This window comes from Budorcas taxicolor, chromosome 8 (assembly GCF_023091745.1).
Source record: "Budorcas taxicolor isolate Tak-1 chromosome 8, Takin1.1, whole genome shotgun sequence".
In the NCBI taxonomy this organism is placed as follows: Eukaryota; Metazoa; Chordata; class Mammalia; order Artiodactyla; family Bovidae; genus Budorcas; species Budorcas taxicolor.
The window spans coordinates 105,591,580-105,611,508 of NC_068917.1; the positions used below are offsets into that span (position 1 = coordinate 105,591,580).

Consider the following 19,929-nt stretch of genomic DNA (forward strand, 5'->3'; position numbering starts at 1 on the left):
TTCTTTTGCCTTTCTTTGGAATTGGAATGAAAACTGACCTTTTCCAGTCCTGTGGCCACTGCTGAGTTTTCCAAACTTGCTGGCATATTGAGTGCAGCACTTTTACAGCATCATCTTTCAGGATTTGAAACAGCTCCACTGGAATTCCATCACCTCCACTAGCTTTGTTCCTAGTGATTCTTTCTAAGGCCCACTTGACTTCACGTTCCAAGATGTCTGGCTCTAGATGAGTGATCACATCATCATGATTATCTGGGTTGTGAAGATCTTTTTTGCACAGTTCTTCCGTGTATTCTTGCCACGTCTTCTTAATATCTTCTGCTTCTGTTAGGTCCAGACCATTTCTGTCCTTTATCAAGCCCATCCTTGCATGAAATGTTCCCTTGGGATCTCTCATTTTCTTGAAGAGATCTTTAGTCTTTCCTTTCCCATTCTGTTCTTTTCCTCTATTTCTTTGCATTGATCGCTGAAGAAGGCTTTCTTATCTCTTCTTGCTATTCTTTGGAACTCTGCATTCAGATGCTTATATCTTTCCTTTTCTCCTTTGCTTTTCACCTCTCTTCTTTTCACAGCTATTCGTAAGGCCTCCCCAGACAGCCATTTTGCTTTTTTGCATTTCTTTTACACAGGGATGGTCTTGATCCCTGTCTCCTGTACAATGTCACGAACCTCATTCCATAGTTCATCAGGCACTCTATCTATCAGATCTAGTCCCTTAAATCTATTTCTCACTTCCACTGTATAATCATAAGGGATTTGATTTAGGTCATACCTGAATGGTTTAGTGGTTTTCCCTACTTTCTTCAATTTAAGTCGGAATTTGGCAATAAGGAGTTCATGATCTGAGCCACAGTCAGCTCCTGGTCTTGTTTTTGTTGACTGTATAGAGCTTCTCCATCTTTGGCTGCAAAGAATATAATCTATCTGATTTCGGTGTTGACCATCTGGTGACGTCCATGTGTAGAGTCTTCTCTTGTGTTGTTGGAAGAGGGTGTTTGCTATGACCAGTGCATTTTCTTGGCAAAACTCTATTAGTCTTTGCCCTGCTTCATTCCGCATTCTAAGACCAAATTTGCCTGTTTCTCCAGGTGTTTCTTGACTTCCTACTTTTGCATTCCAGTCCCCTATATTGAAAAGGACATCTTTTTTGGGTGTTAGTTCTAAAAGATCTTGTAGGTCTTCATAAAACCCTTCAACTTCAGTTTCTTCAGCGTTACTGGTTGGGGCATAGACTTGGATAACTGTGATATTGAATGGTTTGCCTTGGAGATGAACAGAGATCATTCTGTCGTTTTTGAGATTGCATCCAAGTACTGCATTTCAGACTCTTTTGTTGACCATGATGGCTACTCCATTTTCTGAGGGATTCCTGCCCACAGTAGTAGATGTAATGGTCATCTGAGTTAAATTCACCCATTCCAGTCCATTTTAGTTCACTGATTCCTAGAATGTCGACCTTTACCCTTGCCATCTCGTTTGACCACTTCCAATTTGCCTTGATTCATGGACCTGACATTCCAGGTTCCTATGCAATACTGCTCTTTACAGCATCAGATCTTGCTTCTATCACCAATCACATCCACAACTGGGTATTGTTTTTGCCTTGGCTCCATCCGTTCATTCTTTCTGGAGTTATTTCTCCACTGATCTCCAGTAGCATATTGGGCACCTAATGACCTGCGGAGTTCCTCTTTTGGTATCCTATCATTTTGCCTTTTCATACTGTTCATGGGGTTCTCAAGGCAAGAATACTGAAGTGGCTTGCCATTCCCTTCTCCAGTGGACCACATTCTGTCAGACCTCTCCACCATGACCCGCCCGTCTTGGGTTGCCCCGCAGGCATGGCTTGGTTTCATTGAGTTAGACAAGGCTGTGGTCCTAGTGTGATTAGATTGACGAGTTTTCTGTGAGTATGGTTTCAGTGTCTGCCCTCTGATGCCCTCTTGCAACACTTACCATCTTACTTGGGTTTCTCTTACCTTGGCGTGGGGTATCTCTTCACGGCTGCTCCAGCAAAGCACAGCCGCTGCTCTTGCAAAGCACAGCCGCTGCTCCTTACCTTGGACTAGGGGTATCTCCTTACCGCCACTGTTCCTGACCTTCAACGTGGGATAGCTCCTCTAGGCCCTCCTGTGCCACCGCTCCTCGGGTTGCTCCTCCCAGCTGCCACCCCAGGCCTCGGGCTCAGGGTGGCTCCTCAAGGTCACCACCCCGGCCTCGGGCGCGAGGTGGCTTCTCCTGGCCGCCCCTGATCTCGGAGGTGGGGTGCCTCCTCCCAGCCGCCACTGGCCTCGGACGCGGGGTAGCTCCTCTCGGCCGCCGCCACTGACCTTGGACGCAGGGTAACTCCTCTCGGCCGTTCCTGTGCCGTCGCAGCCTGGCACTCTAGGCTGCTGTTAGTGCCCAGCATATAATATATATGTGATCAATAGTTCATGAAGAAATAAATGGTTTAAAACTGTTAATATAACAACTATCTCCGTGCCTTCCTCTTCTTTATATTGAAGAAATTTCAGGAACATTTAAAAATATTTTAAAATTTTACTTAAACAATTATTCAGATTAGTGATTCTCAAAGTGTGGTCCCCAACCAACAGCATCAGCATCTTCTGTAAACTTATTTAAAATGCAAATTCTCAGGCCAGATCACAAACCTACTGAGTCAGAAATTTTGTGGGCGGGGCCCGTTTCTAAAGTCTTTTTAGTAACAAGCCTTCTAGGCCATTGTGTTGCATGCCCAACCAACTGTATCATGGATTTGGACTCACATCTGTATGTCTATTTTCTTACTGTTTGCCTCTAGCCATTTTCAAATATAATTTCTTCATTCACTGATGCTAAATCTTAATTCATTTTTTACTGCACAGGATGACTTTCAGCATTCATTTTTAATATTCAGGCACACTATACTCTTGATCATCCCAGGTGTGGCACTATTGTGGGTTCTCCAAGAGATGTAGGAAAGTTAATCTAGTCACACATGCAACTGCTTTATTCTTCTAAAAAGTGAGATTTATTACAGCTCTAGACAGTGATGAATTCATTCTGTGTATATTGCCAGATTTTCATTTGGTAATAAATTACCGAGAGAAATGACTTTCAGATTTCATTTTCTTCACCTGAGAGTAAATAAGTTACTTGGTAATGAGTGCATAATATTCATGAGTTGGTCTTTCAATACATGCATGTGCACATGTAAACACACAAACACAAGTTCTACTTTAAATATGTATACCTTTTAATTCTCAAAAAAATGAGGTCAGTAAGGCAGCTGCTGGGACAGGAAATATTTGCAAAGATAGCATTTAACCACATACTATTAAGGGTCTATAATTATGCTAGACAGTACCTATTTATTTGAAATATTTATTGAGTATTGACCATGACTAGAGAAGTCTTTCTTACCAACTCATGTTTATTCTGAGGAACAAATCAGGTAATGTAGTGAATGTGCTATGAAAAATATAAAAGATGACATATATATCAAATATTATTATTATCTTATATTCAAAACCATTTTTTGTCCTTATGTTACTGTTTTTAGTGTAACAACTTACATTTTAAAACAGTTCAGCTGTATTTTTAAGTCTGTAACTCATGAGAAAAAATAGGAAAACAGGTTTCCTGCGCAAACCCAAACAGATTAACAGTACCTTCTGGAATGCATGCTTGAGAATATTCTGAGGCCAAGTCTAGATTCACTCAGAAAGAGTGCACTGATCCATTCACAAGGTATGCTATTGGGCAAGAACAGGAAGTAGTGCCATTTGTTGCAATACATTTGAAATCCCAGATTGAAGTATCTGTATAAAAGCACTTTGAATATGAGGTAAAGTGGAGTGATTGTTCAGAAAATCCCTTTTATTCAGCTGCAATCACAGTTCATCTTCAGTCTTTAAAATTATAGTAAATAAAAGAAACAGCGCCAAGTAATAGTTGTAATTCATTATTTTAATGAAAGAATATGTTTGATAAGAAAAGCCTTCATGAATTCAGTATCAAATTTAATACCATATGCTCATTTATGAATAAGCCTAGAAACTTTTACTTAGTCAAATCACATCATAGAGTGGGTTCAGTGAAAATTTTCATTAGTGTTGATTTATACATATTAAAAGGATTTTAATTGTGAAAATAATATATGTACATGATTTTAAAATTTAAGCAGTATACAATAAAGAGAAAGTCTCTCTCTCATCCCAGACCTCATTCCTGTATGCCTGTGCCCAAAGGCAACCCCTAAGTTTCTTCTGTATTTTTTCAAACCAATCTATTTACATAAAAAATATGTATATACACATACACGCATACATACATACACACAGATACATACATGTATACAAATATATTAATACATACATACACATGGATAGACATGCAAATACACACACCCTTTTGTACATAGATGGGAACAAACTATATACATAGTTGAGCAACCTGCTTATTTCACTCAACAATGTATCTTTGACAGCATTCCCTATTGGCACTGTGTGTCCTCAGCTGATTTCTTTCATTTTCTCTTAATTTTGCATTAACATTTTTATATAAATAATAATCCTCTTATAAAGTTTTCTGATAATACAAAGACTAGTGTGATAGTATCAAAGATGAAGCTTATACCAACAGTCACAGACGTTTATACACGGCACTAAACAGATATGCAAACTTAATTCTCATACATGGTGCTTAAGGACACAACACTCAAGCCACTCAGGAATTGTCAGAATATGTAATCTGGTTCTCTAGTGTACTAATTATTTAATTTATTAACAATTTTAAAAGCTTTATATTTCAGTCTGAATATATAGATCATTTATAACAATATTTTATATAAAAGGTTTAGTATCAAATTTAAACTCTCCATCCATTTCTTTTATGTGAAGATTCATTTTCAAATTCTCTTATGTGTAACAAGGTGTGACTTCTTATTAAAGGCTTTCTAACATCCTTTAAGTTCAGAATACATATAAGTTTAAATAAAACCTGTGTTCAGATTTCCCACACTAATTTCACTCATGAGCTTTCCCTTCTGAATGAGTTTTCATATGTTTGGTAAGGGATGCATTTTGTTTGAAGGCTTTTCCACATTCATTACATTCATAAGGTTTCTCTCCAGTGTGGGATCTCTGATGTATTACAAGTTGTGACTTTGCATTGAAGGCTTTTCCACATTCATTACATTCATAGGGTTTCTCCCCTGTATGAGTTCTCTGATGTACAATGAGGTGTGACTTTTGGCTAAAAGCTTTCCCACATTCATTACATTCATAGGGTTTCTCCCCAGTATGAACTCTCTGATGTTGAGTGAGACCTTCAATTTGTTTGAAGGCCTTCCCACACTGATTGCATTCAAATGGACTTTCACCTGTATGAGTTCTCATATGGTAAGTAAGAGATGAGCTATGTCCAAAGGCTTTTCCACATTCATTACATTTATAGGGTTTCTCTTTAGTGTGAGTTCTTTGATGTATAATGAGGTGTGACTTCTTACTGAAAGCTTTCCCACATTCATTACATTCAAAGGGTTTCTCACCTGTATGAATTCTCATATGTTTAGTAAGGGATGAACTATACTTAAAGGCTTTTCCACATTCATTACATTCATATGGTATTTCACCCGTATGTGTTCTCACATGTTCAGTAAGAGATGAGTTATACCTAAAAGACTTTCCACATTCCTTACATTCATAGGGCTTCTCACCTGTATGAGATCTCACATGTTGCATAAGGTTTGAGCTATGTCTGAAGGTTTTCCCACAATCAGTACATTCATAGGGCTTTTCCCCAGTATGAACTCTCAGATGGTCAGTGAGAGCATGTTTATGACCATGGGCTTTGCCACACTGAACACACTCATACGGTTTTTCTCCAGTATGTGTTCTCTGGTGTACAACAAGGTGTGATTTTTGGCTAAAGGCTATCCCACATTCATTACATTCGTATGGTTTTTCCCCTGTATGAATTCTCTGATGGTCAATAAGTCCTTGTTTATGGCTGAGAACCTTCCCACATTCATTACATTCATAGGGTTTCACTTTATTCTGAGTTTTTTCATGCTTAGTAAGAGATGAGCAATGGCTGGATGATTTCTCATGTTCTTCTCCAGTTTGAATTTTGTCCTGTTCAGTATATTTCTTGTCAGTTTGAGTTTTGTCAGGCCCATTAGATGAGCTATAGGTAGATGATTTCTCACATTTTTTTCCAATTTGATTTTTGTCTTTCTTTGTATCAGATAAGCTATGACTGAATGATTTCCTATGCTCTTTAGCTATATCAGATTTCTTTTCTGCACAGTTTCTTAGGTCACCAGGTAAGTCTAAATTCTTTCCATGTGAATCAAATTTAAGAAGCTTTCTTTTTGAAGGAATATATTTTGTACTCACATTTTTTTTCCACAATGAACTACGTTCATGGCTCTTTTTCTTAGTCAGAGTTGTTTTCTTGATTGCAACTTCCCTAAGGATTTTGTTTTGAGATTTCTGGTGGTTCTTTAGCTGGTCATCATCTTGATGGACTTCTTCTAAAGTGAAATTCAATGAGACACTCTTGTGAATCTTTGCACTCTCATATTTTTGAATATAACTTACAAAGAAATGCCCTGTTGTGGGGTTGAATCTTTATTTGAACCTAGTATCCTAAAGATCTTGGAAAAGACCCTGATCCTGGGAAAGATTGAGGGCAGGAGGAGAAAGGGATGACAGAGAATGAGATGGTTGGATAGCATCACCGAATCAATGGACATGGAGTTTGAGCAAACTCCAAGAGATAGTGAAGGACAGGGAAACCTGGCATGCTGCAATCCATGGGGTCACAAAGAGTCAGACATGACTTAGCAACTGAACAACAACAACAAAGTTTCCTAAAGTGAATGAAATATCAAGTGCAAACATTCCTGTCATTTTGGACTTGAGGGGGAAAGTGCTGTAGTAAAGACAGAAAAAGAAAATTGACAATGGTGATTAGAAAAAACTTTGACTGTTTGTAAATATGACCTTGCAACCTGGGATAAAAGATGAAATAAACACAAAAAGCAGCGAACTGAAAAGAGATGAAGCTAAAAGAGCTTGTAATTTTAGCTGACACTTTTTGAAGTCTCTCCTCAGCCCAAACTTCCCAGCATTAATAACTGCAAATCCATGCATAGTGCTTCTCTCCAACACCCTATACTATATTCGTCCAAATCTCCGTAGTCACAGTCAGGGACAGCTGGGTCAAGCCAAGATGTCCAATAAGAGTATACCTTGTAAAAATTTGGGCTCTAGTCAGTTTCCACCGGGTGCTAAATTTTAAAATGATATAAGACAAGTATTATAAAGCCATATCTTTCCTAAGTAAACTGAAAGTTCGTTAGCACAAATAAAGCATATATCCACAGAAAAGCAGAGATGTAAGATCATGTGTCCTCAAAGAGATCATTTACATAATCCCAATTCCTAATGGCTTTCTAGTACTGGCTCTAGTCCCTGGCTGAAGTACCATCCCTTAGGTTACAAAAGGCCTTATAATAAATTCCTCTATTTACTTAGGATAGCACAAGTAAAATTTTGTTATTGCTCCCCAAAGAGCCAAAATAAGAGAAAATAAGTAAGCTCATCAAAGAGTACTGTATACAGGTGACTGAGGGATTAAGTACAAAAGGATGTTCTACTGCTCCCATCTATGATTAATATAATAATGACATTCCTGTACTAAAACACATTTGACTCTTATGTTAAAGAGTGTCTGACTCTTTGCAACCCTATGGTCTGTAGCTCACCAGTCTCCTCTGTCCATGGGATTTTCCAGACAAGAGTACTGGACTAGGTTGCCATTCCCTCCTGCAGGGGTTCTTCCTGACCCAGGGATTGAACCCGTGTCATCTGCATTTCCTGCATTACAGGCAGATTTTTTACCACTAAGCCACTGGGGAAGCTCCTTCTCTGAGTTACCTGATGCTTTTACCATATTATAAAATTCACAGTAATGAGACTGGCAAATAAACTTTATGACATTGGATTTGTAGTGTACACAAACACTTGCTTTCCAATAGTTTGCTATGGAGCACACCTTCCTCTCAGGTCACTCTAATTGCCAATTATAAATTTTAAGCTAATTCCCAACTCTAAGCAATTGCTCACATTCTTTCCTCCATACACTATACAATTATACATTTTGAGTTATCTTCTCAACCCAGGCTTCTGTACTCTGAGACCAAACTCAAATTGACAGATGTAAGCAGCCATGTTTTTAGTATATGATGCAACTTCTGGTTGAAAGCAACTGATTGGACAACAGTAAACATCAACCCTAGCTATCTAACAATTTTCCTAAGAACTTAGAATTGAAGCTTGAAGACTTCTGTTAGCTAGATATGGACACTACATATGTAAAAAACAAACAACTTAGGAGCTAGGACCACCATTTTGGGGGTGGTCTTTATCAACTATGGACATGGAAAAAACAGAAAGCTTCAGGATAGGAATTAAAGAGACTCAAGGGGAGAAACAGATATAAGAGTCCCCATGATTTCAGGGGAAAAAAAGATAAAAAGTAAATAGTCATTTTAGTAGTGAAAGAACATTACATGGATAAAGTAAAAACTGGGTTCAAACAGAAAGGAGTTATGGTGTTTGAATATATGGCTGGGAAATACCATTACTTTTATGGAGAACTTTTAAGAGATTTGTTCCCATAGAGTAGATCAGTTTTTATAAGTATACATAAAGTAGTGGTATAGATATAGTAGGAAGAACTGGAGTTGCCAGCTGCTTTTTCATTTAGGAAATTTTAAGTGATGCAAGCATCCTGAGAGAAAGACTATAACAAGAACTTTTCTGTAGCATGACAAAGGCTGTATCTTCCAATGCCCAAAGATGCTGGGAGAGATGGAGGCAAATTGCCTCATGGGAAGAAAGGGATCAAAACTCAAACCTTTCCTCTTGAGGTATAACATTATAAGAACCTCTTCCAATGATGATTTGGCTGGTCCCAACTGACAGTTGAAAAAGATATACATTACCACAAGAGAAATTTACCATAGGGGAGGAGAGGAGACTCTTAACTAGTTAACTGGTATAATGGTAGGATAATACTAGGGGAGTCTGGTCTGGCAGAGCATGTAATTAAGGCTATAAGCCTGTCCTGAATTTGAGACGGTAATTAAGACATAAATTTTAAACTAAAATGACTAACTTCAGAAACCAAAGCGTGGAACGCACTAGAACCAGCAATCATTGGAGGGAATAGAAAATAGTCCTTCCTTGAAGAATCTCCGAAGATAACAGTAAGAACTTGAACCAAGAATAGAGTCACTGCGGCAATGACAAGAATGCACATAGTAAATGACTTAGGAATATTTTTTAGGTGTGACACCAAGCATCAGCAAGAAAAGTGAAGATGGCCAAACTGGAGCCATGAATGGATGAATCGAAAGCTATGAATTCTCTTCATCTGCCATTTGACAGACTGGTCCCTCCAGCCTTGAGAAATTCATGGAGTCTTGAAAATTCAGAGTTAGAAGAAACTGAAAAAGATATTGTGGATATTCTGCTAATTTGAGGGCTATTCAGTTCAGTTCAGTTGCTCAGTCATGTCTGACTCTTTGCAACCCCATGAAATGCAACACGCCAGGCTTCCCTGTCCATCACCAACTCTCAGAACTTGCTCAAACTCATGTCCATTGAATCAGTGATGCCATCCAACTATCTCATCCTGTCATCCCCTTCTCCTCCTGCCTTCAATCTTTCCCAGCAATCAGGGTCTTTTCTAATGAGTCAGTTCTTCCAATTAGGTGGCCAAAGTATTGGAGTTTCAGCTTCAGCATCAGTCCTTCCAGTGAATATTCAGGACTGATTTCCTTTAGGATGGACTGGTTGGATCTCCTTCCAGTCCAAGGGACTCTCAAGAGTCTTCTCTAACACCACATTCAAAAGCATCAATTCTTCGACACTCAGCTTTCTCTATAGTCCAACTCTCACATCCATACATGACTACTGGAAAAAACATACCTTTGACTATACAGACCCTTGTCAGTAAAGTAATTTCTCTGTTTTTTAATATATGCCTAGGTTTGTCATAGCTTTTCTTCCAAAGAGCAAGCGTCTTTTAATTTCATGGCAGCAGTCACCATCTGCAGTGATTCTGGAGCCCAAGAAAATAAAATCTGTCACTGTTTCCATTGTTTCCCCATCTATTTGCCATGAAGTGATAGGACCAGATGCCATGATATTTACTAACTGAGCTATCAGGGAAGCCTGAAGTACTCTGCATATAGGTTAAATAAACAGGGTGACAATATACAGCCTTGACCTACTCCTTTCCCAATTTGGAACCAGTCCATTGTTCCATGTCTGGTTCTAACTGTTGCTTCCTGATCTGCATACAGATTTCTCAGGAGGCAGGTCAGGTGGTCTGGTATTCCCATCTCTTTCAGAATTTTCCACAGTTTGTTGTGATCCATGCAGTCAAAGGCTTTGGTGTAATCAATAAAGCAAAAGTAGATGTTTTTCTGGAATTCTCTTGCTTTTTCTATGATCCAACAAATGTTGGCAATTTGATCTCTGTTCCCCTGCCTTTTCTAAACCCAGCTTGAACATCTGGAAGTTCTCAGTTCATGTACTGTTGAAGCCTCTCTTGAAGAATTTTGAGCATTACTTTACTAGTGTGTGAGATGAGTGCAATTGTGCAGTAGTTTGAACATTCTTTAGAACTACCTTTCTTTGGGAATGGAGAAGGCCTTTCTTGCCTTTGCTTTTTTGGGGGGCTGTAGTGGTATATAATAACTGTATGTTTTAACATTTGGTGGCAACATCTTAGATGTTTTTCTAAAGGGGGGAAGTTAGGAAATCTACCTAAGAATTGGAGCAATTTAGGAATGGGATAATATGAATCTGATTTGAGTGATGTCAGTCAGAATTGAGAAAAAAAAAAAACAGGAACTAAGGAAAGAATAGTAAAAGAGAGCACAGAGAGCAAAGGTTCATGGGAATTCCATGGTAGACACGTCTAAAATTTGACACTAATAAAAACAGGGAAGGTGAGAGGAAGCTCTAATTTAGGAAGAAAGATAAAGCTTTCAATTTCTGATCATCTGAGAATGAGCTATCCTGTAAGGAGGTAAAATATAAGACAAGGAATTAGAGCTTTATCTGGATAAGATTCAGAAAACTAAGATCATGGCATCCGGTCCCATCACTCCATGGCAAATAGATGGGGAAACAGTGGAAACAGTGAGAGACTTTATTTCTTTGGGCTCCAAAATCACTGCAGATGGTGATTGCAGCAATGAAATTAAGAGACGCTTGCTCCTTCGAAGAAAAGTTAGACTAACCTAGACAGCTTATTAAAAAGCAGAGACATTACTTTGCTGACAAAGGTCTGTCTAGTCAAAGCTATGGTTTTTCCAGCATGTATGGATGTGAGAGTTGAACTATAAAGAAAGCTGAGTGCTGAAGAATTGATGCTTTTGAACTGTGGTGTTGGAGAAGACTCTTGAGAGCCCCTTGGACTGCAAGGAGATCCAACCAGTCCATCCTAAAGGAAATCAGTCCTGAATATTCATTGGAATGACTGATGTTGAAGCTGAAACTCCAAAACTTGGGCCACCTAATGGGAAGAACTGACTTATTTGAAAAGACCCTGATGAGCTTGGAAAGAATGAAGGCAGGAGGAAAAGGGAATGACAGAGGATGATGAGATGGTTGGATGGCATCACTGACTCGATGGACATGAGTTTGAGTAAGCCCCGGGAGTTGGTGATAGACAGGGAAGCCTGGTGTGCTGCAGTCCATGAAGTCACAAAGAGTCAGACATGACTGAGGAACTGAATTGAACTTAACTGAACTGCAAGGGTTAGGGAGGAAATGGAAATAATGATGGTGGTATAGACCATAGGTCTAGAGCATTTCACAGAGAAAGTGGGGAAATGGAAAGTAATGAGGGGCAGGAGCATCACGCCAAGAGATTTGGAAAGAGTACAGATTTAAGAGTGTCTAAATACCTAAGGGGAGAAATTTGACACTATGGGGTCTCAGAGTATGGGTGAACAAAGGTAGAAAAGCTGAGGATATTAGGAAAGGGGGGATAATTTTAAAAAGCACTGCTTTTGAGAGATAAAGGTTCCCCTCATAGCTCAGTCAGTAAAGAATATGCCTGCAATGCAGGAGACCTGGTTTCGATTCCTGGGTCAGGAAGATCCCCTGGAGAAGGAAATGGCAACCTACTCCAGTACTCTTGTCTGGAGAATCCCATGGACAGAGGAGCCTTGCGGGCTGCAGTCCATGGGGTCGCAAGAGTAAGCAGGAATGGCATTAGCTAAGAAAACAGTTAAAAGGGTTCACTGCTCTTTCTCAAAACTGAGCAATGGAAAGCCTAGATTAGGAAAGATGGCTACATATGGATGGGTCAGTTAGGCATCTGATTGTCTGGTGCCCAAGGTTTAGAGCTCTGTTTTTCACCATTTTTCCTAACATAACCCAAGTAGTGTAGCAGATTGCATTATCGCTCCTTGTAGATTACTCCTCCCAGCCCCACTGCATGACCATTTAATCCTCCCATTCCTACCCAGTTGAATTTGGGAGTGGAAAGGCGACCTGCTCTGACCAATAAAATGCTAAGAAGAAAGAGATATCTACCACATCCAGTGATTTTTAACTCATCATATGGTTCCATTCCTTCTTCTCTCCCTCTGTAATGAGATCAGAATTTGCCAAATAGGGACTGCTCTTTCAGTGTAGGTCACAAGATAATGTGGGAAAGGACTGCAGCTTGAGCAAGAAACAAATCTTTCTTTTTGTAGGACACTAAGATTTTGGGAGGTGGGGGGGTCTTTCTTTAATGGGGCATAACGTAGCCTAAGTTGACTGATACAAGTGGTATAAGCAAATTCCCGTAAATCACACTGGCTCACAACTAGTGAATCTCATATGAGGACTTCCCATGTGGGCAGGGTCACAGAAAGAAGTAGAATCTCCAAGGTTAGAGAATCTTTGTAGTTTGAACTCCTATTCCCCTGGGAGATTTTTATATTTTTCTACTGCTACTTCCCAGTTAAGAAAGAAGGGTCTTTAAGACCATTAAGACCTTTAAGAAGAATTTCAGAACAAATTTTCTTTGAAGAATTCCAAACCCAGGCACTTACGGTTAATTAATATACGACAAAGGAGGCAAGAACGTACAATGGGGAAAAGAGGGTCTTTTCAATAAGTGGTACTGGGGAAACTGGACAGATACATGTAAAAGAATGAATTGAGGACATCTTTAACACCACATACAAAAATAAACTCAAAATGGAAGAAGCAAATACTATAAAACTCCTAGAGGAAAACACAGGCGAACACTCTTTGACATACCGCAGTGATCTCTTTTTGGACTTTCTCCTAGAGTAAAGGAAATAAAACCAAAAATATAGACAAATGGGACCAAGTTAAGTTTATGCACAGCAAAGGAAACCATAAGTAAAACAAAAAAACAACCTATGGAATGGGAGAAAATTTTTGCAAATGATGCAACTGACAAGGGCTTAATCTGCAAAATATTCAGACAGCTCATATAGCTCGATATCAAAAAAAACAAACAACCCAATCAAAAAAATGGACAGAAGATCTAAATAGACATTTCTCCAAAGAATACATACAGGTGGCATATGAAAAGATCCTTAACACCACTAATTATTAGAGAAATTCAAATCAAAACCACAATGAGGTATCACCTCACACCAGTGAGAATGGCCATCATCAAAAAAAAAAAAATCTACAAATAACAAATACTAGAGAGGATGTTGAGAAAAAGAAACCCTCCAACACTGTTAGTGGGAATGTAAATTGGTACAGCCATTATGGAAAACTATATGGAAGTTTCTTAAGAAACTAAAAATAGAGCTACCATATGATCCCGCAGTCCCACTCCTGGACATACATCTAGAGAAAGACATAATGAGAAAAGATACATGCACCTCAATGTTCATTGCAGCACTATTTACAACAGCCAAGACATGAAAGCACCTAAATTTCCATCAACAGATGAACAGACAAAGAAGATGTGGTACATTTATACAACAGAATATTACTCATCCAATAAAAAGAATGAAATAATGCCATTTGTGGCAACATGGATGGACCTAGAGATTATCACACTAAGTAAAGTAAACAAGACAGAGAAAGACAAATATCATCTGATATTGCTTATATGTGGAATCCAAAAAAAAAGATACAAATGAACTATACAAAACATAAATAGACCTACAGACCAAAGAGGAAAAAGGGGGGGGGGATAATTTAAGAATTTGGAATTAACAAAAATATACTACTATATATAATATAGAAAACCAACAAGGACCTACTATGTAGCACAGGGAACTTTACTCAGTAATTTTTAATAACCTATAAGGGAAAAGAATCTTTTAAAAAAGATAGATATATATATGATAACTGAATCGCTTTGCTGTACACCTGAAACTAACATAGCATGGTAAATCAACTACCCTTCAGCAGAAAGAAAAGATATATAAATATTTAACAGTAAATAATAAAAGTGTGGGAGAAAGCAAGAATTCCAAAGCTATCATCAAGAAACTAGGAACTTACTTCCATTGGCTCCTATTTCCTTGGTTCTTGCTATTTCACTTGAGTCAGCTTGTTTGGGTCTTTTCCCCTTCCCTAGCCATGGCTCTTCTCCTTTTTCCAACTTGGATATCATGTCTGGTTTGAGAGCCTGATACCCTACTCATGAGAAAAGACAGAAATTGAGGGTTAGAACAACAAATATCCCAGAAATCAATCCCTAACATCTGAGTTTCAGAGCTTGTAAAGCATAAAAGAATATGTGGCTTCAGAAATTTCACAGTGCAATGCCCACATACCCCATCTGAGTAGATCCTCCATTTTCAAGGCAGGAGCACACGTATTCTGCCTAGTACCCAAAGGGATTACAACTTTTTGATTCATAAAAATCGAGGATAAACTTATCAAGGGCATCAGAGAGAAGGCATCACAGTAAGTATATTTTGAATTACAAAGGAACTGTCCTTACCCATTGAGGCTAGGTTGCTGTAATTCTCCAGCATCACATCCTTGTACAGGCTTTTCTGAGAAGGATCTAGTTGCTCCCATTCCTTCCTGGTAAAGGCCATAGTCACATCATTGAATGTTACTGATCCCTGTAAAATAGCACATTCCTAGTTCAGTCTAATGTTATCCACATCAGTGAGAGATTTGGACAAGATAATAATTACTTGTTCTTACCTTGTCCATTCACTGTTTGTCGTAAAGTTATTTTTTTACTCATTTTTGTTTTGGAGAGGCAAAAACCACATTAAGAAATGTCCCTATAATGGAATGAATGTCTGTGTCCCTCCAATTCATATTTGAAACCTTGCCCTCCAATGTGATGATATTAGGAGACAGGGCCTTTGGGAGAAAATTAGAATTAGATGAGGTTATGAGAGTGGGGTTTTCATGAGTGGGAATAGTGCCCTTATAAGAGTTATGAGAGAGCGTGCTTCCTCTCTCTGCTCTTTCTGCCAAGTAAGGATCTAATGAGAAGTCTGAAACCTGGAGGAGGGCTGTCACCAGATTCCCAAGTGCTCTCAGACATGTAGCCTCCAGAACTGTCAGAAATCAACTTCTGCTGTTTATAAGCCATTCGGTCTAAGGTACTTTGAAAAATACCATATGATTATCAAAGAGAAAGACAATTACAACCAGCAAACATGTTAGAATCAGTCTTCATCTTTATAACTAAACACTACAGATATAGAGTTCTGAGGTAGAAGAACTGAGACCCTCGGTTTTTATGAGCAGTCAAAAAATCAATTCTGTTTGGAAGCAAAAATAAGATATTTAGGTATGTAAGGATTTGGAAAGTATATTACTGATGCACTTTAAAAATAAAGAGAAGAAGGGAGGGAGAAATCGGGAATGTGGTAAAAATAAAGAGAAGAAGGGAGGGAGAAATCGGGAATGTGGTAGGAAGAGGAGAGAGAGGAGAAGAGGAATAATTTTTTAAAGAAGGAAAACTGGATCAGAATAATTTTGAGATTGGGAAAGAATAATATCCAAGAGAGAACTGTGAATAATAAAACCAGTAAAATGTCTCGTTACATCCAAGTCACTTGATAAACTTTCTTGTGCAATTGTTATAAAAATATCCTTGGACTTCCCTGGTGGTCCCGTGGTAAAGAATCTGCCTGCCAATGCAGGGGACACAGGATTGATCCCTGATCCAGTAAGAGTCATGCCACAGGACAACTAAGTCCATGTGCTCCAACTACCAAGCCCACACTCTGGAGTCAGAGAGCCACAACTGCTGAAACTCACATGCCCTAGAGCCCACGTTGCTCAAAAAGAAAAGCCACCTCAGTGAGAAGCCCATGCACTGAAACGAGAGAGTAGCCCCTGATCACTGCAACTAGAGAAAGCCTTTAAGCAGCCATGAAGACCCAGTGCAGCCAAAATAAATCAATTTAAAAAATTTTAATCCCTAAAATCAAGAGGTATGATGTAAGAAAAAGAAGCAGGCATACGATTGGTTGTGGGTGGGGAGAAGCAATTAAATAAAGCATGTTAAAGTTCTCCTCTTGTTAGGTAGCTACTGTAGAATTTTGAAGCTAATAAATATGTATTCAAACATATCTGTTTGACATTTAAAGATCATCCCCACTGCCCTAAACCGCCAATCAATTATCTGCGTGTGTCACCAATCTCTGAGCTCACAAACTTGCAGTCACTGATTCCCATAACTCCTGTCACTAATTCTTACTGGTTTCCCAATCACTGAGCCAGCATGGTCCTTCCTAATTCCAAAAGGACTGATCCCAGCAAGCCTTCCAATTACTAACAGCAACAGATCTCTGCAGTAACTTGCCCTCATAAACACTCTGTTCACATACTGCCACGGGTTCCTCAACTATTGATGCCAGTGGAACATATTAATCTCCACCTAAGATATGACAGCCAAATGCTATCAATCCCCATCATTGACACCAACAGAACCGTCACACAGCCTTTACAGAAACCCTAACCACTGCCAATAAACTCCACTACACACACCCTTTTCAGCTATTTCTCCACCTGCTTGCTTTTTAAAATTTAATGTTTATTTATTTGTCTGCATCAGGTCTTAGCTGCAGCATGTGGGATCTAGTTCCCTGACCAGGATTGAACCCGGGCCCCTCTGCATTGGAAGCATGGAGTTATAGCCAGCCAGTGGACCACCAGGGAAGTCCCATCGCCTGCTTGTTTCAACCAAAACCTACTTGTCACCTGAGGATTCTGCTCCCTTACAGTATTCCCCAATAGAAGTTGTTTCCCCACCTCCACCCCAATCTTAGAGCCTTAAGATGAAGTAAATTACACTTTCAACTGTTTTTCATTCATCCTTCAAAACCCTATCTTGTTTAGAGTATCACCAGGCTTTAACCCATTAACATTCTGGTTCAGTGATTCACTAGAAGGACTCACAGGACTCAGTATATAGCTGTACTCATAGCTATGATTTAGAACAACAAAGAATTCAAAGCAAAATAAGCTAAGGAAAAAGGGGTATGATGTAAAGCACAGAGGAAGACAGGAACAAATTTCTAAGAGTCCTCTCCCAGTAAGGGGCTTCCCTGGTGACTCAGACAGTAAAGAATTTGCCTGCAACACAGGAGACCTGGGTTCGATTCCTGGGTCCGGAAGATCCCCTGGCAGAGGAAATGGCAAGCCACTCCAGTATTCTTGCCTGGAGAATCCCCATGGACAGAGGAGCCTGGCAGGCTAAAGTCCATAGTGTCACAAAGAGTTGGACAGGACTGAAGTGACTTAGTACGCCTTTCTACCGTGTCATTCTCACTGACACACAAAGTTGTCTCAATATCATTCATCTGAAGAAAATCCTCTCTCAATCTCGTGCCCCATCCAATATCCATTTCTTTGCTCCCCTTTTCAGCAAAACTCTTAAAGCTTTTTGTCTATACTTGCTGTCTCTACTTCATTACCTCCCATTCTTTAACTCTCCCACCAGATTTTACCCCGGTCATTCCACTCTAAGAGCTCTAATCAATCAAAATAACCATGGAACTACAACTTGCCAAAGTCAAATTCTCTGTAGTCATACTCTGGGGACTGAGTACTCCCACTGATGCTTCTTTGACGACACGTTTACACAGTTTTCCTCCTACCTCAGTGGTTACCTCCTACCACCTACCTCATTCTTCTCCTCCTCCCCTCTCCCTCTCCTCCGCCTTCTTCTCCTCCACCAGAACTCAAAACATCAGACTGACCCAGAACTCTTTGAGTTTTTGCCCTCTTCTCTCCCCTATGTGTCATCTCTTCCTAGATGATTTCATTCAATCTTATGCCTTTAAATGCCATCTTTACGTTGATCCCTTTCAAATAAGGATTCTTCAGTCTAAGTCTCCCCAGAGTTCTAGATTTATATTCTAACAATTACCCAACATCTCTACTTGAACATGTATGTAACGGACTTCTGGCCACTGCTCAAACAGGACTATGGCTTATCTACCCTGGCTCTCCCTTAAGCCATCAAATCAGGTCTTCTCCAACACAACCCTTTCTCAGGAAACGGAATCTGCCAGTTCCAAAAAGCCTAGGTGTAAATTTTGATTCTTCTTTTCCCTCTTGCTCCATATCATCAGTAAGTCCTACTGGCTCATCTCCAGGCACATTCTAATTCTGACTTTTCATTTTACCTGTAAGCCCCAATCATCACCTCTTACCTTTAACTCCCGCAATAACTACTAACTCACCTGCCTGCACCTCTGCGCACAGAGGGGAACAATTCCATCTCTAACAACCACAGACACTGTAATTGCTGACTCCCGCAGACATTCCCATTTGCGACCCCCACAGTCCTCCCCCATCTCTGATACACCCCGAAGCCCTTATTTCTTATCCCCGCGGCCTTCCAAACTCTGACTTTCCGGTGACTGCCGCAGGCCCCTCCCCGCCACCACCGTCACCGCAGATCCCTCAAACAACGATTTCCTTAAACTGCATAGACAGCCCTCTAGCACTATCCCTTAGCTCCCTGAGGATGCTAAAATCATCCTCCCGCCCGTGCAAAAGGCTCTTCAACATCGACTCCAATTCCCAAATCACCTATTTCACAGACTACAGTAACCCTCCAGCCACTGATGCCCGATTAAACCACAGCTGACCACCAGGCCACCCCGCCCCATCATCGCGCTCACCGCAGCACTGCCCCCGGGCCCCGACACAGCCATCTCTGGAAAGCACTCGGCCTCTTCGGCTGTCCCTGCACTCCTCCTCCGGTCCACGGTCGCTGGCTTTGTCGGGAACTGGGCGCAGGCGGTGGCCGACATGGCGACCACCCGGAGCGCGGCCTCGGCCGGTCCGGCAGCTGCGATGGCGGCGCCCTCGGGTATGGGCCATGGGCGCGGCCATGTTGGCTGAGGCGCTGCCGTACAGCGGAGACAACGCTGTCGGGGAGGGGTCGGAGGTCGGAGGTCCGCTGCCGGGCTTGCCTAGCTCCTCTGGCGGTGGTGAGATGCGAGCGGGCAGAAACCGGGCTCGCAGAGTGCTACTTGCAGAGTGCTTCACTGTGCGTGACACCCCACTCCCGGTACTCAGAGGTTTCAGTTCTTGAGGACAGAATTTGGAGTTGCCTTTCCCAGTCAGTGCAGCCAGCTGCGGGGAAACAAGGAATTGCCGACTATCGCGGACTCCAGAGAGCTGGGATAATGAGAGAAACTGGAGGGAGAAAAAGGAAATGCCCAATCGGGCAGATGCCATAGATGTTTTATAGAGAGAGAACGCTAATCTTGGAAATAGATTTCATTTATGATATGAGAGCAATGGGAAAAACTGACGCACCAAATTAAGTGAACACATCGCTGCTCAGTGAGAGCCAGAGTTCGATGGTGATGCTTCAGTCCTATATTGCAATGAAGCAGTTGGAGTAGAAATATTCTCTCATTGTGCCATTTCATGT

At 40.4% G+C, this 19,929-nt stretch overlaps 1 protein-coding gene across 1 annotated transcript; it reads right to left on the reverse strand.

Moving 5' to 3' along the window:
- Positions 1-5,009: 5,009 nt before the first annotated feature.
- ZFP37 (ZFP37 zinc finger protein) lies at positions 5,010-19,300 on the reverse strand. Its single transcript, XM_052645319.1, has 4 exons — positions 19,169-19,300; positions 15,007-15,133; positions 14,562-14,696; positions 5,010-6,517 (listed from the first exon to the last, which is right to left on the reverse strand). Exons 1-4 carry the CDS (start codon positions 19,298-19,300, stop codon positions 5,010-5,012), a joined length of 1,902 nt encoding a protein of 633 aa, XP_052501279.1.
- Positions 19,301-19,929: the final 629 nt, after the last annotated feature.

Bases quoted from the DNA above. Each gene is read 5' to 3' on its own strand.
- ZFP37 (XM_052645319.1), bottom strand. From the start codon at position 19,300: ATGTCGGCCACCGCCTGCGCCCAGTTCCCGACAAAGCCAGCGACCGTG. The intron at 15,134-19,168 runs GTGAGCGCGATG...GCTATTTTACAG, and splicing joins GGCCCGGGGGCAGTGCTGCG to GGATCAGTAACATTCAATGA. The intron at 14,697-15,006 runs GTAAGGACAGTT...TCTCATGAGTAG, and splicing joins CAGCAACCTAGCCTCAATGG to GGTATCAGGCTCTCAAACCA.